Source organism: Myotis yumanensis, unplaced genomic scaffold (genome assembly GCF_028538775.1).
Source record: "Myotis yumanensis isolate MYYU_CA2020_CCGP unplaced genomic scaffold, mMyoYum1.0.hap1 SCAF_10, whole genome shotgun sequence".
Classification (NCBI taxonomy): Eukaryota; Metazoa; Chordata; class Mammalia; order Chiroptera; family Vespertilionidae; genus Myotis; species Myotis yumanensis.
Window position 1 is genome coordinate 5,520,942 of NW_027223761.1, and position 25,259 is coordinate 5,546,200.

At 48.3% G+C, this 25,259-nt stretch overlaps 1 protein-coding gene and 1 long non-coding RNA gene across 5 annotated transcripts; one reads left to right on the plus strand and one right to left on the minus strand.

The window, feature by feature from the left end:
* Positions 1 to 600: 600 nt before the first annotated feature.
* On the minus strand, positions 601 to 18,251 carry LOC139018761 (uncharacterized). Its single transcript, XR_011472939.1, has 3 exons — positions 17,983 to 18,251; positions 15,282 to 15,428; positions 601 to 769 (listed from the first exon to the last, which is right to left on the minus strand). It is a non-coding gene; the product is annotated as an uncharacterized lncRNA (long non-coding RNA).
* Positions 18,197 to 25,219, plus strand: KAT5 (lysine acetyltransferase 5). 4 transcript variants are annotated; one of them, XM_070427534.1, is made up of 14 exons: positions 18,197 to 18,295; positions 18,395 to 18,461; positions 18,777 to 18,845; positions 18,937 to 19,073; positions 19,358 to 19,513; positions 19,603 to 19,677; positions 19,784 to 19,858; positions 20,156 to 20,404; positions 20,478 to 20,567; positions 22,063 to 22,203; positions 22,284 to 22,377; positions 24,183 to 24,342; positions 24,467 to 24,548; positions 24,634 to 25,219. In XM_070427534.1, the coding sequence occupies exons 1-14, from the start codon at positions 18,284 to 18,286 to the stop codon at positions 24,766 to 24,768; spliced, it is 1,542 nt and encodes a 513-aa protein (XP_070283635.1). In that variant the 5' UTR covers positions 18,197 to 18,283; the 3' UTR covers positions 24,769 to 25,219. The 4 variants fall into 4 exon arrangements, with proteins under 4 accessions (XP_070283635.1, XP_070283637.1, XP_070283634.1 ...); XM_070427536.1 differs by lacking the exon at positions 19,358 to 19,513 and having other exon boundaries at positions 18,198 to 18,295; XM_070427533.1 differs by having other exon boundaries at positions 18,284 to 18,461.
* Positions 25,220 to 25,259: the final 40 nt, after the last annotated feature.

Sequence of the window (25,259 nt, forward strand, 5' to 3'; positions counted from 1 at the left end):
CCGATTACTCACAATGTTTTTAGGGGATTTCGGGGCCCCCTCCCGCCGCTCGGAGGAGTTGGTGATGTCACCGGGCCGGGCCTGGAGCCCCGCCAGGCTGCTGGGCTGCGGCCGCCCGCCCTGCAGCGAGAGGCTCGGGCCTGCTCAGCCCGCAGAGCCGAGCGCGGGCCCCGCACGTTACCCAGTCGCTGCAGGTGTCTGTCTGTCCGCCCGTCGCCGCAGAAGCAGTTACTGCCCACCCGCCCACCTCGCCGCCGCGGGCGGGCCTCTCCACCCGGCCGAACTGGGACGGGGGCCGCGGGAGCTGCTACACGCGAGGGCGGGCCGGCCCGGGGTCGTAGCCCGGCCCTTGGAGCACGGGTTTGGGGTCCATCACACCAGCCCCGGGGCGCTGGGGGAGCAGGAGGCGCCCAGGTCGGGTATCTCCGGGCCTCGTTCCTGCAACCTGACGCCGGCATCTAAGGGCCGGGACCCCCAACGGCCGCTTGACCCCCCATGTGCCGGCGCCCCGCCGCTCCCCGGGGCCTCCCGTTAGGGACGAGTTGGCCACTGATGGATTGTCCGCGGCCCCTGCGCGGGGCCGGGGCGGGATCGGGGTGGAGGCTGCGGCGGGGCCCCCCCATGCCGGGCCGGGGCCGCATCCCGGAGGGAGGATCTCCAGAGTCTTCTCCAGATGGAAAAAGACTTTATTTTCTATGAATTCGTTCTAAATTAGGGAGTCATGTGGGAATTGGAAAAGACTGGAAATTCTGAGCTGCTTTCTCGGGCCCTGAAAAAACAGGAAGAGAAAAGTGAAAACGGTCACCACCCGCCCACTCCTTTTGGTTTCTCACCGGCCGCGCATTAGTCACGGCAGTTTACTTTTCTGAGGAGGCCGCTGAGGATGATCAGAACAGGTTCATGATCACCTTTGGTTAGTGACCGCAATCATCAGCGACCCCTGCATGGTCCTCTTTTTAAAAAGTCTTATCTATTTATCATTTAAATCAACAAGTTGAATTCCATTGTACCCACTGCCAAACTCAAGGGGCTGGTTAGACTGCCAGCAGGACTTACCACCCACCGTGCAGGCACCACCACCCAGAACTCTGTGTTTGCTGTTCCGTGCTTACATTTACATGCCTACACAATAGGCTGTTTGATTTTGTTTAGTTTTGAACTTTTATGAAGAGAGCCTCATATTATTTTTGGTCTTTGTTACTTGTTTTTTTCACTCAACGTATTACTAACTTTCATATGTTTCATAGTTCATACACTTTGTATGGCTGTTTACTATGCTGTTGGGTAAACAAGCCACTGATTATTTGTTCATCCTGAGAATGGCCATTTCAGTTTCTAGTTTTTTGCTGTTATAAGCAGTGTGATTAAGAGACATCCTGTGAGCGCTAGCTGGTTTGGCTCAGTGGATAAAGCGTCGGCCTGCGGACCAAGGCGTCCCAGGTTAGATTCCAGTCAAGGGCATGTACTTCAGTTGCAGGCTCCTCCTGGGCCCCGGCCCTGGTAGAGGTGCTTGCAGGAGGCAACCAATTGTGTTTCTCTCACATCAATATTTCTTTCCCTCTCTCTTCCACTCTCTCTAAAAATCAATGGAAAAATATCCTCGCTCTAACCGGTTTGGCTCAGTGGATAGAGCATCGGCCTGCAGACTGAAGGGTCCCAGGTTCGATTCCGGTCAAGGGCATGTACCTTCGTTGCAGGCACAGCCCCAGTAGGGGATGTGCAGGAGGCAGCTGATCGATGTTTCTCTCTCATCAATGTTTCTAACTCTCTATCGCTCTCCCTTCCTCTCTGTAAAAAAATCAATAAAATATATTGAGAAAAAAAAAGAAATAGCCTCAAGTGAGGATTAATTTTTAAAGAGAGAGAGATCCTGTGGCTTTGGCCAGCGTTGTTCAGTGGTTAGAGTCTAGGACAGCACACCAAAGGGCCATGGGTTCCATTTCCATCAAGAGCACATACCTGAAGGGAGAAACCAAGATGGCGGCGTAGGTAAACACCGGAAATTGCTGCCTCACACAACCACTTCAAAAATACAACTAAAAGACAAAACAGACATCATCCAGAACCACAGGAAGGCTGGCTGAGTGGGAATTCTACAACTAGAAGGAAAGAGAAAAGCACACTGAGACCCAGAGGAGCTGCGGAGGTGGAGTGCAGAGGTACGGAGGCGCACGAGGGCTGGCGACTGAGGACGCGGCTGTCTTTTTTCTTTCTTTTTTTTTTTTAATATAGTTTATTGATTTTTTACAGAGAGGAAGGGAGAGAGATAGAGAGTTAGAAACATTGATGAGAGAGAAACATCGATCAGCCGCCTCCTGCACATCTCCTACTGGGGATGTGCCCGAAACCCAGGTACATGCCCTCGACCGGAATCGAACCTGGGACCTTTCAGTCCGCAGGCCGATGCTCTATCCACTGAGTCAAACCGGTTTCGGCTTCGGCTGTCTTTTTCAATCGGGAGGGAGATACACGCTCCCAACTGCTCTGAACTCCAGTTCCGGGCGAGTCTCTGGGGACCCAGACTCATACGGGGAGAAACTGGACTGTCTGGCAGCGGGCAAAACTCGAGGGCGGCTTTCTCTCAGAGGTGCTTGCAGAGATTACCGGGACACTGAGACATGGGGCCTCTTAGGGCAGGGCTGAGGAGCAGCCATAGCTGTTTGCTCCGCCCTGTTGATCCCCTGAGACCCCGCCCCACCCAAGCTGTGGGCAGAGGCTTTTGCATATGAAAGGCCTGGCCCTTTGTAATCTGAAAATTACCTAACAAACTGCAGCTGGGCCAGACAGACCCAGAACTTCCAAAAGAAGGCCCAAGGCCCCACAGCAGCTTGCATTGCTTCACAGCTGGTCCTCATCTGGGCACCTCCAAACCCCAAACAAAGAAAAGGAATCTGCAGATCTCTCCATAGCTCCTGCTGGGTAGCCTCAGGGAGAGGCTAAATTAGCACCCCCTTAGAGATCCAAGAGCCAGTGTACCCAGTGGTCAGAGTGGGACCATCCAGATTACAACTCCTCAGATCCATAAGGGACACAACTCAGGGGGCAGACTCAGTGAGCACCAAAGCCCCACTGAAGCAAGTCTTGCCCCAGAAGGGTGTCTCCAGCACAGAAGTTCTCCCACTGCAGACACAGCTGACTCTCACAACCAATTGGCCTGGAGGTCAATTCCTCCCAGTGATACCTACAACAATCAAGGCTTAACTACAACAAGACTGTGCACACAGCCCACAAAGGGGTGCACCAAGAGTGTCTACCTCAGGTAACTGGGGAGGCTGAGCCGCTGGGCCCTATAGGACACCTAGCACACAAAGCCACTCTATCAACACAGGGAAGCATAAAAAATGCGGAGACAAAGAAACAGGTCACAAATGACAGAAATGGAGGAAAGCAAACTACTGGATATAGAGTTCAAAACCACACTTATAAGGTTTTTCAAGAATTTTCTAGAAACCACTGATAAATTTAGTGAGACCCTCGAGGTTATGAAAAAGGACCAACTAGAAATTAAGCATACACTGACTGAAATAAAGAATATTATACAGACTCCCAACAGCAGACTAGAGGATCGCAAGAATCAAGTCAAAGATTTGAAATACGAAAAGCAAAAAACACCCAACTGGAAAAACAAAATGAAAAAAGAATCCAAAAATATGAAGATAGTGTAAGGAGCCTCTGGGGACAACTTCAGGCATACCAACATCCGAATTATAGGGGTGCCAGAAGATGAGAAAGAGCAAGATATTGAAAACCTATTTGAAGAAATAATGACAGAAAACTTCCCCTACCTGGTGAAAGAAATAGCCTTATAAGCCCAGGAAGCACAGAGAACCCCAAACAAAAGGAATCCAAAGAGGACCACACCAAGACACATCATAATTAAAATGCCAAGAGCAAAAGACAAAGAGAGAATCTTAAAAGCAGCAAGAGAAAAATAGTTACCTACAAGGGAGTACCCATACGACTGTCAGCTGATTTCTCAACAGAAACTATGCAGGCCAGAAGGGAATGGCAAGAAATATTCAAAGTGATGAATAGCGAAAACCTACAACCAAGATTACTTTTTTTTTTTTTTTAATATATTTTATTGATTTTTTACAGAGAGGAAGGGAGAGAGATAGAGAGTTAGAAACATCGATGAGAGAGAAACACTGATCAGCTGCCTCCTGCACATCTCCCACTGGGGATGTGCCCGCAACCCAGGCACATGCCCCTGACCGGAATCGAACCTGGGACCTCTCAGTCCGCAGGCCGACGCTCTATCCACTGAGCCAAACCGGCTTCGGCCAACCAAGATTACTTTACCCAGCAAAGCTATCATTCAGAATTGAAGGTCAGATAAAGAGCTTCACAGATAAGAAAAAGCTAAAGGAGTTCATCACCACCAAACCAGTATTATATGAAATGCTGAAAGGTATCCTTTAAGAAGAGGAAGAAGAAGAAAAAGGTAAAGATACAAATTATGAATAACAAATACACATCTATCAACAAGTGAATCTAAAAATCAAGTGAATAAATAATCTGGTGAACAGAATAAACTGGTGAATATAATAGAATCAGGGGCATAGAAAGGGAGTGGACTGACTATTCGGGGGGGTGGGGGAGGAGTGTGGGGGGTGCGGGAAGAGACTGGACAAAAATCGTACACCTATGGATGAGGACAGTGGGGTGGGGTAAGGGCAGAGGGTGGGGTGGGAACCGGTTGGAGGGGAGCTATGGGGGGGGAAAAGAGGAACAACTGTAATAATGTGAACAATAAAGATTTAATTTTTTTTAAAAAAAGATGACACAACTAAAAAAAAAAAGAGCACGTACCTGGGTTGTGGGCTTGATCCCCAGTGAGGGGCATGCAGGAGGCAGCCAATCAATGATTCTCTCTCATCATTGATGTTTCTATCTCTCCCTCTCCCTCTCCCTACCTTTCTGAAATGAGTAAAAATATATATTTTTTTAAAGGAATGAAATTCTGAGACATGCTACCACAAGGACAAACCTTGAAAACATTCTAAGTGCAGTAAGCCAGGTACAAATGGGCGGACATTGTATATTCTACTTATATGAGGTACATGGTCAAATTCATAGAGGCATAAAGTAGAATAATGGCTACCAATGGCGAGGATAGCAAGAATGGGGAGTTAGTGTGTAATGGATACCGAGTTTATGTTGGGGGATAATGAAAAGATTCTGGAGCTAGTGATGATAGTTGCTCAACAATGTGAATGTACTTAATGCCACTGAACTGTACACTTAAAATGGTTAAAATGATAAATTTATGTACTCTTTACCAAAGAATATAAATTATCAATGATACTAATCAGTTATTCATTTGATCTACCTCACACTATACACAAAACACTCTCAGAATAACAATACCAGCTCTACCACCAATAATGTGATTCCTGAAACAGAACACATTTTGCAGTTCTTGTTCTTAGGTTATATATAATTTTGGGTACATATCCATTATCAAGTTAAGGAAGCTCCTTTCTACTTTTCGTTTACTAAGAATGGTTATGATAAATCGGTGTTGATTTTTATCAAATGCTTTTCCTGCATCTGTAGAGAAGGTCATAAGATTTTTCTCCTTTATCTGTTAATGTAGAGTATGACATAGATTTCCTAATAGTAAACCATTCTATATTCTTGGAATAAACTTCACTTGCTCATGGTGTTATCATATTGTTGAATTTGATTCACTGATAGTTAGGATAGGATTCTGCAACTCCCTTTGTAAAGGAAATGGCTGTAGTTTCCCTTTATTTTTCCTGGCCTTGTCTAATTTTGGTATCAAAGTTGTATCAGCCTCATAGAATGATTTGAAGAAAAATACCCCCTCTTTTATTCTCTGGAAAAGTTCACGTAAGTTTGGAATAATTTGTTCCTTAAAAGATATTTTTGGCCCTAACTGGTTTGGCTCAGTGGATAGAGGATCGGCCTGCGGACTGAAGAGTCCCAGGTTCGATTCCGGTCAAGGGCATGAACCTTGGTTGCGGGCAAATCCCCAGTAGGGAGTGTGCAGGAGGCAGCTGATCGATGTTTCTCTCTCATCGATGTTTCTAACTCTCTATCCCTCTCCCTTCCTCTCTGTAAAAAATCAATAAAATATATTTTTTTAAAAAGATATTTTTGTTATTGTAAATCCTCACCTGAAGATAGGATATTTTTCTATTGATTTTAGAGAGAGAGAGAGAGTGGAAGGGAGGGGGAGAGAGACATCCATGTGAGAGAAACACACATTGATTGGTTGCCTCCCACACGCGCCCCAACCACCAGGACCAGGGATCGAGCCTACAACTGAGGTACTTGCCCTTGACTAGAATCCAACCCAGGACCCTTCAGTCCGAGGAGGACCGACGCTCTATCCACTGAACCGAACAGCTAGAGCTGTTCCTTAAAGGGTTTGTAAAACTCACCAGTAAAATTGCCTGTACCTGTTGTTTTCCTCTAGAGGAAGATTTTAACTTTTTCATTATGAACATTTTCAAACACATAATGTTTCATTATGATATTTTGTGGGGGGGGGGGGTGGAGAGTGGAAGAGAGAGGGAAAGACAGAGAGAAACATCAATGTGAGAGATGCACATCAACTGGTTGCTCCTGCAGGAGCCCCGACCAGGGCCCGCGCCGGGGAGGAGACTGTGACCAAGGTACATGCCCTTGACCAGACTCAAACCCGGGACCCTTTGGTCCAGGCTGATTCTCTATCCACTGAGCCACACCAGCTAGGGCCAAACACACTCAATATTAAAGAGAATGGTATAATTAACCTCACATACCCATCCTTCAGCCTATATAAATGGCCAGCTGTGCTGCTTGTTCCATCTCTCTCCTCCACTTCACATGTGCCTGTCCCTGTTCCCGGGGCTCTGGCCTGTCTCCAGCACGGTAATCACAGGTGATGTCTGAGACGGGCGGCGTGCCCGATGCTGAGCTAAAGGCTGTACATACATGACCATTTGAATCTAAAGCTTCCAACCAACTTGTGAGGTAGGTGTTGTGCCGTTAGTATCTCCACATGGTAACAGGTTCAGAGACACTGAGTAACATGCCCAAGGTCACGCAGCTGAATGGAGGAGTCAGGATTTGAACCCAGTTATGTCTGACTTGAGAGTGGACATTTTGTGCAGTTACCTATCACAATGTGACCATGAGCCAAGTCCTAGGTGCAGTGGCTGAAAGGGCCCCCAGGGGCCCTTCAGGTCTGCCTTGAAGCAAGTCAGCTTCCTCCGTGTCCCTCCAGATCCATCTCTGCCCCAACTTGGTCAGCTTAGGCAACAGGCTGCTCCCAGAAGCTCTGGTTTCTCAAGGTCCTTTCTGGTGGAGGGTCAAAATCTGTCTCCCTTTGACTTCCCTGTATGGTCAGCCTTCTGCCCTATGGGGCCTTAGAGAAGACATAAGGCTGCTCCCCACGCTAGGGAGTCCCTCAGCTCCTGAATCACTTCTTCACCAGATACTGGCTGTGTGCCTACATGTGCCTGGGATGGAGCCGTGAACAAGACAAAGTCGTAGCCCTGGTGGGGTTGATGTTTATTTTATTTTTAAAATATATTTTAATTAATTTCAGAGAGGAAGGGAGAGGGAGATAGAAACATCAATGATGAGAGAGAATCATTGATCGGATGTTTCCTGCACGCCCCCTATTGGGGATTGAGCCCCAGGGCATGTGCCCTTGACCAGAATTGAATCTGGGACCCTTCAATCCACAGGCCGATGCTCTAACCACTGAGCCAATCCAGCTAGGGCTGGAGTTGATGTTTTTTGTTTTGTTTTGTTTTTTTGAAATATATTTTATTGATTTTTTACAGAGAGGAAGGGAGAGGGATAGAGAGTTAGAAACATCGATGAGAGAGACACATCGATCAGCTGCCTCCTGCACACTCCCCACTGGGTATGTGCCCGCAACCAAGGTACATGCCCTTGACCGGAATCGAACCTGGGACCCTTCAGTCCGCAGGCCGACGCTCTATCCACTGAGCCAAACCCGGCTAGAGCTGGAGTTGATGTTTTAAAAGGAGACAGACATAAGCTCCATGGCGACAGTGACAGACACACACACACACACCCCCTGTCCCCTTCTAGCCTCTGTGGATCATTCCAGATTTCCAGATTCGACACCCTTTGGAAATGTGGTCACAGATGAGGTAGTCACACAAAGAGCAGGGCCATGGGGCTGCCTGTGATGACCCCACAAGACATACCCTGGCTTGTTCCTGGGGCTCTGAGTGGTCACAGGTCCTGGGAATCCTATAGCTTCACTCTGTCCAAATCCTGCCAGGAAAGGAAAAGAAAATCCCGTTTCCCGGCTGCCATACACCAAACAAGCAGGAAGTAAGACACATTCATTCTACTGGCCTCCTACCCTCTCCCAAAGGCCAGACGCTCCTATTCCTACTCCCCACTCTCACCAACTAAGTCCTGCATCTGCTTCTGCCCTCCCCTAGCCAGAGCCTATGGGCACTTCTGCCTAAAGTCACATTCGGCCCTTCTCCAGCCCAAAGCTTGCTGGTGTACTCTCACTGTGCCCCCAGACACACATATCTCAGTCCTTCCTCTATCTTCAGTCCAGGCATGACCCAAGACCAGGAGTCAGTGCTGTTTCCTTAGACTCCCTCCCTTCCGCTGCACCTCCTCAACCTGACAGATCTTTGGAACGGGAGAACATTTTGAGATAGTATCACAGGTCTCACACACACACACACACACACACACACACACACACACACACTTCCTTGTACCCTGAGACACTCCCTCTTTAGTCACTGACTCAGGACACAGTGGAACAAAAGAAGTCACTGGTTTCAGTGTCATAAACAATAGATTTGGAAGAATGAATGCTCGGACACTGAACTGATCAACTTACCACTCTCCACCAAGGGGAATAATGAAAAGATGAGGAGAGGAAAAGAGAGGACAGCAGAAGTTTCAGAAAGGAGTGGAGAGGTTAGGGCAGTGGTCGGCAAACTCATTAGTCAACAGAGCCAAATATCAACAGTACAACGATTGAAATTTCTTTTGAGAGCCAAATTTTTTAAACTTAAACTATATAGGTGTTGGGAGCCATTATAAATCACATATACATCTCCAGTTTACAGCATAATAGGTTTATTGCTCCTCCAAGCCAACTCCCGGTTTAGCCTGGAGTTAAAAGATAACATACCCTCACCCTAAGCACACAGCTGCTACATCTCCGCTGATAAGTGCATAGCTGCGACATTCCAGAGCCTGTTACATCCTTAATGATAGGCTACCGCCCATGGACCCCCTTGCCCACCCCTCTCCTCTAGAACAACATAAATACTACCCGCTGTAAAAATAAAATTGAGGCTTGATCAGAACTTTGTCTTGCCTCCACTTCTTCGCGTCTCCTATCCTTTCATTCCTTTGCAGGATTTGGCGTGGTGTACCCACGATGCATGCCCTGCAGGTCGGGGCATATAGGTAGGTACATTGTTATTAACTTAATTAGGGTACTCCTAAGGCTTAGGAAGAGCCACACTCAAGGAGCCAAAGAGCCGCATGTGGCTCTCGAGCCGCAGTTTGCCGACCACTGGGTTAGGGTGTTCCCAGGAAGAGCTTGTGTCTCAGTCCCTACTGGCCCCCACCCCAGCTGAAGTGTATGAAAAGAGAACGCAGGGAGGTAGGCCTGCTGACTGCCCTGATGCCTGGGCCGTGTTTCTGGGCTGGAACCAGGTCAAGGGTATATCCAAATGCCCAAGTGGGAGCCTGGGAGTCGGTGTGAGGAGCTTCGCAGAGTCCCTGGGCTTTGGGAGGAATCAGGGCCCAGAAGAAGGCTCCCCTAGCCACCAAGAGTTGAGTGATTTAGCATCAAGAGCGGGTAGAAAAAAAAAAAATACTAATTTGAAAAGATATATGCATTCCTGTGTTCACTGGAGCATTACTTATAATAGCCAACACATGGAAGCAAAAACTAGGTGTCTATTGATAGATGAGTGGATAAAGAAGATATGGTGTGTCTTCATAATGGAATATTATGTGGCAATAAAAAAGAATGAAATCTTGTCATTTGCAACAACATGGATAGATCTAGAGGGTATTATGCTAAGTGAGATAAGTCAGACAAACACAAGTACCATATGATTTCACTTTAGAAGTGGAATCTAAAAAAACAAACAAAACAGCTCTAGCTGGTTTGGCTCAGTGGATAGAGTGTTACATGCAAACTGAAGGGTCCCAAGTTCAGTTCCGATCAAGGGCACAGGCCTGGGTTGCAGACTCGATCCCCAGTAGGGGCAGTGCAGGAGGCAGCCAATCAGTGATTCTCTCTCATCATTGAAATTTCTATCTCTCTCACCCTCTCCCTTCCTCTCTGAAATCAATAAAACTATTTTTTAAAAAGTAAAAAAAAAAAAAAAGAATAAACAAAACAAAACAGAAAGAGCCCCATAGATATAGAGAACAAGCTGATGGTTGCCAAAGGGGGGTGGTTAGGGGAGTTGGGGGAGGGGAAGAAAGCAACCAGTGCCAAGGCCTTGAAGTGGCATTTTATTTTATTTTATTTTTAAAAATATGTTTTATTGATTTTTTATAGAGAGCAAGGGAGAGGGATAGAGAGTTAGAAACATCGATGAGAGAGAAACATCCATCAGCTGCCTCCTGCACACTCCTCACTGGGGATGTGCCTGCAACCAGGGTACATGCCCTTAACCGGAATCGAACCTGGGACCCTTGAGTCCACAGGCTGACGCTCTATCCACTGAGCCAAATCGGTTAGGGCTGAAGTGGCATTTTAAAAAAAGAGCTGGCAGCCCTCACCTGTTTGCCTCAGTGGATAGAGCGTCAGCCTGCGGACTCAAGGGTCCCAGGTTCGATTCCGGTCAAGGGCATGTACCTTGGTTGCAGGCACATCCCCAGTAGGGAGTGTGCAGGAGGCGGCTGATCGATGTTTCTCTCTCATCGATGTTTCTAACTCTCTATCCCTCTCTCTTCCTCTCTGTAAAAAATCAATAAAATATATTAAGAAAAAAAAAAAGAGCCGGCAGACCTGGAGTGGCTCTGCCGTCAGGATGGGGAGGCACAAGGTGCAATTGAAGGGACCATGCGGACTTTCCCTGGGTGCCAGGAGGGACCAGATGCCCCTCCCCCAACAGTAGTATTTCGCCTTTGTGGAGTGCTCACAACAGGACGCTTCATGTGTATGAATCTCATTTAAATCTCACAACAACCTTGTGAGTCACTATTCGTCCCATTTTACAGATGAGAGAATTGAGAAGTGAAGACACTCACTCAAGGAATCAGCACATAAGTGGCAGGGCAGGTATTTTCACTTGTTTTTAAAAATCCATGCTACTAAGGCATATTTGCATACAATAGATGCATATGTTTTGAGTGTACAGTTCAATGAGTCTAACAATGTTGACATCCATGTATCTATCGCCGAAATCGCGATATGGAACATTTCCACCACCCCAAATGCTCCCTGTGCCTCTTCCCAGCCAATCCCCACAACCGTCCCATGCCCCACGCGATCAGTGATCTGTTTCCTGATACTATTAATTCTATTTGTCTTACCTAGAATTTCATAAAAATGGAATCATACAGTATGTACTCTTTTGTGTCTGGCTTCATATGTCATCTATTGTGAAGTTGCCAGTTTTTGCTGTTTTGTTCTGTTATTGAGTTTTTAGAGTCCTTCATACATCTGGACACCAGTCTCCAATTTGCAACACCTGTATTGCAAATAGTTTCTTTCAGTTTGTGGTTCACCTTTTCATCTAGCTAATGATGTCTTTCTAAGAATAGATTTGTATTTATTTTGCACTTTTAAAAAATATATTTTTTTTATTGATTTCAGAGAGGAAGGAAGGAGAGAGAGAGAGATAGAAACATCAATGATGAAAAAGGATCATTGATTGGCTGTCTCTTGCACGCCCCAAACTCCGAGCATATGCAGCATATGCCCTTGACCAGAACTGAACCTGGGACTCTTCAGTCCGCAGGCCAGCACTCTATCCACTGGGCCAAACCGACACTCTATCTACTGAGCCAAACCAGCTAGGGCTATTTCACACTTTTTTTTCTTTTATGGCTCATGCTTATGTTCTATCAAAGAAATCTTTGCTTACCCTAAGGTCACAAAAAATTTTATCCTGCATTTTCTTCTAGAAGTTTTATTGTTATAGTTTAATAGTTTTAGTTTTATACTTAGTTTATAATGAATATTTAATTACTTTTTGTATAGGCTACGAAGAATCAAAGCTCATTTTTTCCCAAATGGATGTCTGGCTATCCCAGCTTTATTTGTTAAAAAGCCTATTATTTCTTCACTGAATTCTCTTCACTTTGTCACAAAACAATTGAATATGTATGTGTGGATCTATTTCTGGATTCTATTCTGTTCCATAGATCTATGTTTTGATATGTTTCTATTATGCTAATATTATACTGTGAGGCCTCTGATCTCATTCTTTTTCAAAATTGTATTGGCTATTCTGGGTCCTTTGAATTTCTCTATATATTTTAGCATCAGCTTGTCAATTTCTACCAATAAAGTCAACTGAGATTTTTTAAAAAATATTTTTTATTGATTTCAGAGAGGAAGGGCGAGGGAGAAAGAGAGAGAGAAACATGAATGATGAGAATCACTGATCAGTTGCCTCCTGCATGCCCCCTACTGGGGACTGAGCCTGCAACCCAGACATGTGTCTTGACCAGGAATCGAACCATGATGTCCTGGTTCATAGGTCGACACTCAACCACTAAGCCATGCAGGCCAGACTAATGAGATTTTGATTAAGATTCTTTTTTGAATCTATAAAATTGAATCTCATTCTTAAAATAAGAAAGACTGCTTAGAAACAGTACATATTTTTATTTATTGATTGATTTTTAGAGAGAGAAAAACAGTGATTTGTTGTTCCACTTATTCATGCATTCATTGGTTGATTCTTGTATGTGCTTTGACTGAGGATCAAAGCCACAACCTTGGTGTATCAGAACGATGCTCTAACAAACTGAGCTACCTGGCCAGGGCTAGAAACAGTAAGAAAAAAAAGGGGGGGGGGCAAAAAAAGGGGGAAAAGAAAGGAAAACTACATATTTAAATCAAATTTCTAGAATTTGTAATTATTAACTGTAGCCATGGAGTAACCAAACTTGATATAATCTGAATAATTATTAAAGTTCAGTCCTTAATTTAAAAAAATTAATGTGTTGGTGAGGATGTGGAGAAATTGGAACCCTTGTGCATTACTGGTAGAATGTAAAATGTGGAAAACAGTTTGGTGAGTCCTCAAAAAGTTAAACATAGCACTACCATATAACCAAGCTATTCCATTTCTAGGTATATAGCCAAAAGAATTGAAAACAGGGACTCAAACAGATGTGTACACCAATGTTCATAGTAGCATTATTCCCAATACCCCAAAGGTGGAAAAAATTCAAATGCCTATCAACAGGTGAGTGAATAAACAAAATGTAGTCTATTCATATAATGCAATTTTATTCAATCATAAAAAATGAATGTGTTTTTGACACTTGCTATATGGTGGATGAACCTTGGAGACGTTGTGAAAATAAAGGGAAACGTCACTAAAAAGGAGTCAGAAGGCCAATAGGGGGAGCTCTCAGTACCACTGATGCTAACTACAATAATTGTCAATTACAGACCCCAACAGAATTGTCAACAGGAAAGAATGATCAATTACAGGCGCCAACAGAAAAGATTTACATTGCATCTCCTACAAGAAATCCACCACCCCTGCAACTCAGCTAATGAGAAACTTTCATTTCCCTGAACTCTTCTTGCCGTTCTCCAATGGACTTTTGTTCAAAACAACTCCCGACTTCCTCTTTTTTTCTCTCCATAAAACAATGTTCCTCTCTTTTGTCTGTCAATTTGTCTATGGCTTTTGCTATAGCTTGCTTGTCCTGAATTACGATTCTTGGCACTTCCCTAGTAAACCCATTTGTGCTGGTAAAATAAATGGCTGTTTAAGGTCAACATTATGCTAAGTGACATAAGCCATAACAAAAGGACTAATATTATATGTCTCCACTTAGATGGGGTGCCCAGAATAGGCCAGTTCATAGAGACAAAAAGTAGAGTAGAGATTACCAAGGAGTTAGGGAGCAGGGAATGGGAAATGTGTTTAATGGGTAGAGTTTATGGGATGATGAAAAAGACTCTGGAGATGGGTTGTGGTTAGGCTTACATAACATTGGGAGTATTCTGAATGCCACTGAATTGTATACTTATAAGTTGTTAAAAGGGTAAGTATTATGTATGTTTTAACAAAATAGAAGTTAAAGCTTTATTAACAAATTAATGGCATACATCTACCTGCATTTAAAACTAGAATAGTATGAGGGTGGGGCAGGGCTGCAATCCTCATTTTGATATTTTTTAAATGTGTCCTATTATCTTTGTCTGTAGGTGAGCTCACAAGGGCAGCAATGTGTCTCCTGAAATCAATAGGCGGTCCATCTCTCACTTCATCACTCAACAAGTATTTATTGAGCATCTAACATTGGGCAAGCACTGTTCCAGATGCTGGATGGTGGTGTGCAGAGGATAGTCATGAACAAAACAAGTCCTTGCACCCAGGGAACTTATATTCTACTTGGAAGATAAAGGTAATATGTAGACACATGAGTGTGTAATATATCAGGTAGAGATAAGTGCAGTGAAGAAGAGGAATTACTTGATAATCTTTCATTAAAGAATTTTGTATCTGTGTTCATATGAAATATTGATCTGTGAAGTCTTTCCTTGTGATAGCTCTGATTTTGGTGTCAGGGTAATGCTGGTACCACTGCATTATAAAGCGAGTTGGGAAGTGTCCCTTCTTCTGTTTTCTAAAAAAATTTATGTATGATCAGTATTATTTCTTCCTTAACTTTGATAGAATTCACTAGTGAACCACCTAGATCTGGAAGTTCCTTTGTGGGTAGGTTTTTTTAAAAAAATATTTTTTTATTTACTTCAGAGAGGAAGGGAGAGGGAGAGATAGAAACATCCATAATGAGAGAGAATCGTGGATCAGCTGCCTCCTGCATGCCCCCTACTGGGGATCAATCATGTGCCCTGACCAGGAATTGAACCGTGACCTCCTGGTTCATAGGTCGACACTCAACCACTGAGCCATGCCAACCAGGCATTTTTTGGTTAGGTTTTAATTTATGAATTAAATTTATTTAATACACATAGGACTATTCTGCTTCTATTTCTTCTTGAGTCATTTTTGCAACAGCAGGCACGACTGGCTTATTGAAAACACTTAACCACCTTGTTTGTGGTAAAGACCTATTGATGTGGGGGTACTCACCATGTGCTGAACATTGTGTCCGACCTGCACAGGCATCATCTGTAGGTGTCACCATTATTGTCTCTGTGATACAGCAATCAGCATTTCTCCTTTGCTTCAGCACATAAGCCTCTTCTGAAAGTGGTGGAACGGCTGAGGGCCTCTGTGCTGGCGACATGTAGAATGGAAGGCAGATGACACCTTGAGGTAAGTTCTCAGCCTGACAGAGGCCTATTTCCCTGAGCAAACACTAAACAACACCCTTCAAGCCAAAATCCTGGAGCTAATGTAGAAGGGTGGGCCCTGGCTTTTTTCTCTGTGAGCCACTTTTCTCTGACTGGGGCTCTCTTATTATTTTTTTAAAAGATGTTTTATTGATTTTGAGAGAGAGAGAGAGAGAGAGAGAGAAACATCGATCGGCTGCCTCTCATGTGTGCCCTGACCAGGAATCAAACCCGAGACCTAGGTATGTGACCTGACTGGGAATCAAGCCCGCAACCTTTTTGGTGTACAGGACAATGCTCAACCAACTGAGCAACCCGGCAAGGCTGGCACCACCTCTTCTTTTATCCACTCGTCTGTCAATGGACACTTAGGTCGCCTCCCTATCTTGGCCATTGTAAACAACGCTGCAACGAACACAAAGCTGCATGTCTTCACTTTCGCTTATTTACTTATTGATGAGAAACACCCATTTGCTCTTCCATTTATTTATGCATTCATTGGTTGCTTTTTAAAAAAATATATTTTATTGATTTTTTACATAGAGGAAGGGAGAGAGACAGAGAGCCAGAAACATCGATCAGCTGCTTCCTGCACACTCCCTACTGGGGATGTGCCCGCAACTAAGGTACATGCCCTTGACCGGAATCGAACCTGGGACCTTTCAGTCTGCAGGCCGACTCTCTATCCACTGAGCCAAACTGGTCAGGGTCATTGGTTGCTTCTTGTATGTACCCTGGCCAGAGATCGAACCCTCAACCTTGGCAGATCAGAACGACACTCTAATCAAAAGAGAAAGAGCTACCCAGCCAGGGCTAGCATGTCTTTTCAATTAGTGTTTTGGGTTTCTTTGGATAAGTACTCAGAAGTGGAATTCCTAAGTTCTTTTTTGTCTGTTAAGCCTTTGTTTTAAAGTCTATATTTTGTCTGATATAAGTATTGCTACCCCAGCTTTTTTTTTTCAATTTCATTTGCACGAAATATCTTTTTCCATCCCTTTACTTTTTTTTTCTTAATCCTCACCCAAGGATATTTTCCCCATTGGTTTCTAGAGGGTGGAAGGGAGGGAGGAGGGCAAAAGAGAGAGAGAAACATCGATGTGAGAGAGATACATCCATTGGCTACCTCCGGCATGTGCCCCTACTGGGGCTGGGGAAACTGCAAATGAGGTGCATGACTTTGACTGGGAATTGAGCCTGCAACCCTTCAATCTGCAGGATGATACTCTAACCCAGCCGTGGGCAAACTACGGCCCGTTTGAAATGAATAAAACTAAAACAAACAAAAAAAAAGACCCATACCCTTTTATGTAATGATGTTTACTTTGAATTTATATTAGTTCACACAAACACTCCATCCATGCTTTTGTTCCGGCCCTCCAGTCCAGTTTAAGAACCCATTGTGGCCCTCGAGTTAAAAAGTTTGCCCACCCCTGCTCCAACCACTAAGGAAACTGGCCAGGGCTCCATCCCTTTACTTTTAACCTGTGTGCATCTTTCAGTCTGAACTGTGTTTCTGTAGGCAGAATATTGGCCAAATAAAGTTGATAATTTTGTATGGCCCTCGAATGATGTTATAAAAATCCAAATGGCCCTTGGCAGAAAAGAGGTTCCCCACCCCTGCTCTAAATCTTCTTCTCAAGTGGTATACTTCCAGCCAGGCCTTCCCTGACCACCCTACTTAAAATTGCAACCTACCTGCCCATCTCCTTTCCCTTGTGCATTCTTTTTGGTTTCCCCAAACACTTACCTGTCTTTAATATACTGAATAATTTACTTTATAACATATTTACTGTTTGTTACATACACACTTTTTTCCTCCCAACCTCCAAGAATGTAAGCTCTATGAGGGCAAAGTTCTTTATTTAGTAACTAGAGGCCCAGTGCACGACATTCGTGCACGGGGGAAGAGGGGGGGGTCCCCTCAGCCGGCCCTGCACCCTGTCACAGTTCAGGACCCCTCGGGGGATGTCCGCCTGCCGGCTTAAACCCTGGGAGCAGGCCTAAGCCAGCAGGCAGACATCCCCCAAGGGGTCCTTAGTGCTGCCACCACTGCTGCACTCGCCAGCTGTGAGCCCAGCTTCTGGCTGAGTGGCACTCCCCCTGTGGGAGCACGCTGACCACCAGGGGGCAGCTCCTGCTCAAGTGTCTGCCCCCTGGTGGTCAGAGTGCATCATAGCGACTGGTCATTCCAGCTGTTTAGTCAATTTGCATATTAGCCTTTTATTATATAGGATGTAGTCCACACTCCAGGAACAGTACCTGACACATGGTCTGAATGAATAATGTTGTATTGTTCTTATATAACTACAAACTTAACGTCCAAGACAACCTAGAAATACTGTGAGTCCCCATAAGTAAGGAATGAAGTCCCTTCACAGTCCCACCCAATTCTCCAGCCTCCCAAACCTTCCGGACCTGCCCTCTCCCCGCCATCGACACCCCCCACAGCCACTAGGAGACGCGGAGGCCAGCCATCCCCAAAGCACAAACACTAGTACCAAGTGACCCGCGCTGCGCCCACGTGACTGGCGTCGCACCCGGTGAGCGTCACGTGACGGACTCAGCTTTCCTCCAATCGTTGTGCATGTTGTGGAGATTCCACCCAGGACCCGGCCCGAGATTTAAAACACCCGATTCTCCTGCCAGCCAGACGGGCCGTCCTCCCGCTCCCAGCGGGGCAGGGGGGTCTTTCAAAGGTCCTGCTCTGGAGTGGCACCGGGAAGCCCGGGCCTAGAACTCGCTTGGTCCCGGAAGTGACGTCTCCCAGAGGGGCCGGAAGTGGCAGTGGAGGGAGGGAAGATGGCGGAGGTGGTGAGTCCGGTGCCCGGGGCGGGGCGGAGGGAGCCAGGGGAGGTGGGTAGAGCCCGAGGACCCCCAGTAGCCGACCCTGGCGCCGCGCTGTCTCCCCAGGAGGAGATAACCGAAGGCTGCCGCCTGCCGGTGCTGCGGCGGAACCAGGACAACGAAGATGAGTGGCGTGAGTGACGTCGGGGGGCGGGGCTAAGCGACCCGAGGGCGAGGGGCGGGAGGGAGTCAACCGAACCCTCGGGAGGAGGAGGGACCTCGGGAATTCTGGGGCGGGCGGGGCGCAGATACACAGGAGGGGCGTGGCTTGTAGCGGCTCCGCGATGGGTAGGGCGGGGCTTGCAGGGGGTGGCACTGGGTGACCAGGGGCTTGGGCGAGAGCTGCCTAGTGCTGGGGCTTAGAGATTGGGCTTGGGAGTGTAGTTCAGGTCGTAGAAGGGTGGCGCCTCCGGCCTGACCCTTCCATGGCCCCTATGCTGTTCCCCAGCCCTGGCCGAGATCCTGAGCGTGAAGGACATCAGTGGCAGGAAGCATTTCTACGTTCATTACATTGACTGTGAGTGCCGGACTGGGGTAAGGAGGGGCCGCTGGGTAGAGTTGGGGGATGGTCTCTGGCATTCCTTCCTGAGCCATCCCCACTGCTGCAGTCAACAAACGCCTGGATGAATGGGTGACCCACGAACGGCTGGACCTGAAGAAGATTCAGTTCCCTAAGAAAGAGGCCAAGACCCCCACCAAGAACGGACTTCCTGGGTCCCGCCCTGGCTCTCCAGAGAGAGAGGTGGTGAGTAGGTCCCCTACTTCACCTCTTCTCTCCTGCCTCCTACTTCTCTCATCTCTTGGCTTCAGTGGTTCCTGGATGGGCTGGAGGCAGCACCCTCCCATCCTGGTTTCGGCTTGCAGAGGATGGGGACCAAATCGCAGATGTAGCTTCCAGAGTCCAGCGGCTCTTCCTGTGTCCTTGAGAGGGTGGGGTTTGATGACTCCATGCTGAGGGGCCCCCCACTCCCCTGCCCCATCCCACCACCATCCCCACCCCAGAGGAAGACCCTGGACCTATCTCTACAGCCGGCCTCCGCGCAGGCCAGCGGGAAGACCTTGCCAATCCCGGTCCAGATCACACTCCGCTTCAACCTGCCTAAGGAGCGGGAGGCCATTCCCGGTGGTGAGCCCGACCAGCCGCTCTCCTCCAGCTCCTGTCTGCAGCCCAACCACCGCTCAACGGTACCCTCAGCAATTCCAGGGACCTTGCTTTCCTCTCAGGTCCCACCTTCTCTACCTTCTGACCCACCTTTCTTGGTTTCTCTCTGCAGAAACGGAAGGTGGAGGTGGTTTCACCAGCAACTCCAGTGCCCAGCGAGACAGCCCCAGCCTCAGTTTTTCCTCAGGTGAGTCCTCCAAACCACTTTTTCTCTCCTTCCTTCCTTCTACCTTCTGGTAGACCCTTTCAAACGCATCTCACAGCCACTTCTGTTCCTGTCATCTCACCTGCAGAATGGATCAGCCCGAAGGGCAGTGGCAGCTCAGCCAGGACGGAAGCGAAAATCAAATTGCTTGGGCACTGATGAGGTAGGTCTCGGAAGGGACACAGGCAGGTGGAGAGTTTAGTGGCTAGTTTAAAAATAAACAACAGTGGTGGGCAACCATGGTGGTGCTATTAGGAGCTAAGCCGAACTGGTTGGCGATCTTTCCAAAGTTTCCAATGAAAACTTTCTAAATCTTGGTTTCTTTATCTGGAGGGTGGGGGTTATATACCTCCCCCACAGGGTTGCTATTAGGCTTGAACAAGAGAACCTGGGGGGGGCGGGCAGTGCTGTGTGAGCTGTAGTCTCCTGTAACCCAGTGCCTTTCACTGGCCCTGGGCAGGACTCCCAGGACAGCTCAGATGGAATACCATCAGCTCCGCGCATGACCGGGAGCCTGGTGTCTGACCGGAGCCACGACGACATCGTCACCCGGATGAAGAACATTGAGTGCATCGAGCTGGGCCGGCACCGCCTCAAGCCGTGGTACTTTTCCCCGTACCCACAGGAGCTCACCACACTGCCAGTCCTCTATCTCTGCGAGTTCTGCCTCAAGTATGGCCGTAGCCTCAAGTGTCTGCAGCGTCACTTGGTATGAAGAGTCCCAGGTACTGCCCTACTACCACCCCATCCTTCGCCTCCCCTGATCCCCCTCTCTTCCTCAGACCAAGTGTGACCTGCGACATCCTCCAGGCAACGAGATTTACCGCAAAGGCACCATCTCCTTCTTTGAGATTGATGGACGTAAGAATAAGGTCAGTGACTGAGGCACAGTGCGGAGTCCTTGGAACTTGGAGTCTGGGGGAATTCAAAGGAGAAACTTCTTCCTTAGGAAAACACCAGTCTGGCCAACAAGTTGGCTCACCCCATTTTTATTGAGTTCCTACTGAAGGGCAGGTGCTGGGAGATAAAAACATGACCAGGAATTAGACAAAAATCTCTGCTGAGAGCTCACAGTCCATGGAGAAAACAGACACACCAATTGCCACTTTATTTTTTTTTAATCCTCATCCGAATAACATTTTTTCCATTGATTTTTAGAGAGAGGGAAAGACAGAGAAATGTCAATGTGAGAGAAACACATCGATTGGTTGCCTCCTGCACGTATGCCGACTGGGGCCTGGGTCAGGACAGAGCCCTGCAACTGAGGTACGTGCCCTTGATCGGAATTGAACCCGGAACCCTTCGGTCTGCAGGCCGACGCTCTATCCACTGAGCCAAACCAGCCAGGCCCCATGACCACTTTAGATCTCCCAGTGTGTTAAGTATCCTGAAGCAAAGGGTGGGTTATTAGGACCCAGAGGAGGTAGTCACCAAAGCTTCACAGAAGAGGTGACTTTTGAGCCTTGACATAAAGGACAAGGTGGGTAAGGGACTCGCAAGCAGTGGGTTCTGAAGGGCAGGCGTGGATGTATAGTGATAGTAGGTGTTGAAGGGCAGAGGATGAGGGAAAGCTGTTACAAGGGACAGAGCTCAGGAGGTGGGAATGAGGCCAGTTGGGGAGAGTTGGGGACACCGTAAGTTTGAAGCTTCAAGCCTGCTTTAGCCTGTGGTTGTGGGGAGGAGGAGTAACCTGGAGGGACCGTTGAGAGACTCCCCCATTCCTGGGGCCTAGAAGGTGGTGAGGGAGAGGGAGAGGCAGGCACCTTGACTGGCAGGGGAGAGCTCTGGCTTGGGTGCTGGGGGAGCTGCTTTAACTACTGTTCTGTATTAAAGGGTGGTCTTGGCATCCAGGGGGCAGTGCCCAGCAGGTAGTTAAAAAGTAATGTCTGAAATGCAGGATAAATTATGTGCAGAGGTAAAATAGCAAAATTAATAAGTTTTTTAGGCAGGGGGCTCCTAAGGCTACTTTTGTAAGTTCCAGAATGCCTTACCTCAGTTGTAGACAATCAGGTCAGTTCCCAAGAGGTGTGACTGTAGGCAAAAGAATTGTATTTTTTGACAGCCAGACTCCTAAGACTGTCACAGGGGCAGAGCTGCTCTCATAAGCCTCGTCAGTCTTCTTGGTACATGTCAGTTTGTTGACTGTCGTTAACTAGGGGAGGGCAGTGGAGGTCCCCCAGGGCCGATGGGCTGGTCCATGGGCTTCTCAACACCGCACAGCGGCCCTGCCTGATGGAATCAGTCAGGTCTCAGGGAGGGACGCTTGTCCCCTATCAGCCTGGGCTACAGAGAAGCTCCTGGCTGACCCTGTCCCATGGCCATGCTGGGATCAGGGCACCGAGCGGTGACAGGCCGTTTCCTTTGCAGAGTTATTCCCAGAACCTGTGTCTTCTGGCCAAGTGCTTCCTCGACCACAAGACCTTGTACTACGACACAGACCCTTTCCTCTTCTACGTCATGACAGAGTACGACTGCAAGGGCTTCCACATTGTGGGCTACTTCTCCAAGGTGAGCTCCTCCTGCCTCTCCCCCAGCCCTGCTCTGCCCTGGCCAGGCCCCTCCCCTCACACTCACCTGCCACTTTTCAGGAAAAGGAATCGACAGAAGACTACAACGTGGCCTGCATCCTGACCCTGCCTCCCTACCAGCGCCGGGGCTACGGCAAGCTGCTGATTGAATTCAGTGAGTACTTGCGCTCATGGCCAGGGGCTGGGGCGCCAGTGCTCCCATCGCATATGCTGCCTCGCTGTGATTCTCAGCCCAGTCACCTTGGCCAGAAATCAAGATGGGACTCTTCCAAGATGCTTTCATTCTCAGGTTGACTGCCCTGCTTGTATTAGGTTCTCAGCCCCTCACTGTTCCTTGACCAAGGTTCTAAGCATCACCCAACTTTCCCCAAATTTGACTCATATCCTGCCCAGGGCCATGAGCTAAAGCCGAGTGAGCCGCTGTTGCTCATCCCTCTGCTACTGTATTGTCATGTAAGTTCCTGGATGAGGACCAGTTGTTTCCTGAGCTTGGTAGACAGATGTTCAAAATGCTGTTAATTCAGCAAAGAGATGGAAACACTGACTTGCATGTTTATGGCTCACCATAACATATTCTTCGTTTTATATCAGGTCAGTCTCTTAAAGCCAAGAAGGGACTCTGCCCCTCATCCTTCATGAGCTCGTCAGTGTCCCCTCCAATCCCAAGTCTCCCTTCTGCTTCCCAGCCTCCCTCTCCCGTTCTCTTCAACTCACCATTCACTGAGATAACCGAGCTGAGCGGGAAGGCGGGGAGGGAGCCTTCGCTGTTTGGGAAAGACAGAGGCTGGACTTGACCAGGTTACGGCCCACTTGAGAAATGTTATTGGTAGAACGATGCTGCGATGGCGTCACATCTTCAGAAAGCCCTCAGCCTGGTAAAGCAGGTGATGTGATGCTGAACAAAGTCCTGGAGGTCCGACCTCAATGGAGAGGGGGTACAGGCAGGGCTACCAAGGACGTGTGCTCAGTTTGGCAGACAAGGTGGGAGGGTGTTAGGAGGGGCACTGATGAGGAGCTAGGCGTTCCCTACAGCTGAGGAGGCCAGAGGTGTCCAGTTGATCAGTCAGGACTTTACACGCACCATGACCCAGCAAGGTTAAGTAGGAACCCAGTGTGTTCCATCCTCTTCCGTGCTTCCTCTCTCCAAAGCACGATCCTCTGTCCTCAACACTGGCTTTCTCGGTGGAAGTCATGAGGTTGGGCAAGAGGGCCAGACTGGCTGATAAAGATGAACCGAGGAGGAAAGCAGAACGGGCTATGGTGCAACACAAAGCGGTTATGACTGAGGATGAGGAAGGGTGGAGACATCCCAGGGCCCTGATGGGCGAAGACTGCACTCACTGCCCAAGGAACGTGAGGCCATGCAGTGTTTTGCAGGTCTGAGTTCTCACCAGGAACTGCCAGTGGTCAGCGGGCGAGAGGAGGGCAGAGCAGTCGAGAGTGGGAGGGAGAGAACTGGGAGGGAGGACTGTCTTCCCTGACGTGGGAAGCTCTTTGGTGCTCCTTGCAGCCTCACAACCACCTGGTCAGGTCACAGCTCGGGGGAGCACCTCAGGCCTGGTCCACAGGTGGGGTCTGCTCTGCTTCCCTCCTCACACCCCCAAGTACAGAGCGAGTGTGGGATGGCACAGGAAAAGTGGAGGCACTCTTTCTAGAAGCCATTTTCTCTGCCTCCCCACACCCCACCTCTAAACCCCTACCCTAACCCTACCACCCCTCCTAGCTGGTTGTAGCCATTTCCCTCAGTGCCTTCAGTACCCGTCCCTGTGCTTGGCACACAGGTGAAGAGTGTGTGCTCATTAGTCCTTCATGGGGAAACGGGCACAGAGCAGACAAGCCACACACCCTGTCCCAGAACTACCCCACAGCAGGGCCCGATGGAAAGCAGGCCGTCAGCCTCGGCATTGGTTTCATGAAGCTGTGACCCTGTACTCATTCCCTTCCTCTCCGATGCTTTAGGTTATGAACTCTCCAAAGTGGAAGGGAAAACGGGGACCCCTGAGAAGCCCCTCTCGGACCTTGGCCTCCTGTCCTACCGAAGCTACTGGTCCCAGACCATCCTGGAGATTCTGATGGGACTGAAGTCTGAGAGCGGGGAGAGGCCACAGATTACCATCAAGTGAGCCTGGCCCCGCCTACCTGGGGGTGCATGGTGTGGCCTGTGTGTTCCCAGGCGCTCTCACCCTGAGCTCCTGGGGCAAAGATGAGGGCCCCCAGGGAACCTGATCTTTGTCCTCCCACAGTGAGATCAGTGAGATCACCAGCATCAAGAAGGAGGATGTCATCTCCACTCTCCAGTACCTCAACCTCATCAACTACTACAAGGTAGGGAGGCGGGCAGGGACAGGTGTGTGGAGGTGCAGAGTGCAAGCCCCATGGGCTGACCTGCCTTGTCCCATCTCCTGCCCAGGGCCAGTATATCCTCACATTGTCAGAGGACATCGTGGATGGGCACGAACGGGCTATGCTCAAGCGACTCCTCCGCATTGACTCAAAGTGTCTGCACTTCACTCCCAAGGACTGGAGCAAGAGGGGGAAGTGGTGACCAGGCACAGCCCATGGTAGCACCAACAAAGCTGGCAGAACTGGAGCTGACAGCCCATCCCAACCCCGCCCCAGGGCCCCCCAGAGGGACACTAAGGGAGACGGACCGGGCTGAGGACAGTTCCACAAGGAGAGGGCAGGCCTGGTAAGGGCTGGTTGGTGCCCAGCACCAAAGTGAGCTCAGGGCTCAGGTCAACTCTAAGGCCAGCTGGCTGCAGGCCCAGGCTTGCTGTGAACCAAGGACCAGAGGGAGCCAGGCAGACGTGTACAGTGAGATGGGGGTGGGGGCACTATGTACAGAGGGTTGGTGGCTGTAAAAAAAATTTGTAAAGTAGGAGTTGGGGTGGGTATTGGCTACAAAATTCTGGCCTCTCGCCCCAGTGCCTGTCCTGCCCCTGTTCCCTCCACCCCTACCCCCTCGCTCCTGTAATAAACTGTTTCTATGGGCCAGAGCCATGACATGTTCTTGTGGGAGAAAGAGCAGCTCCAAGG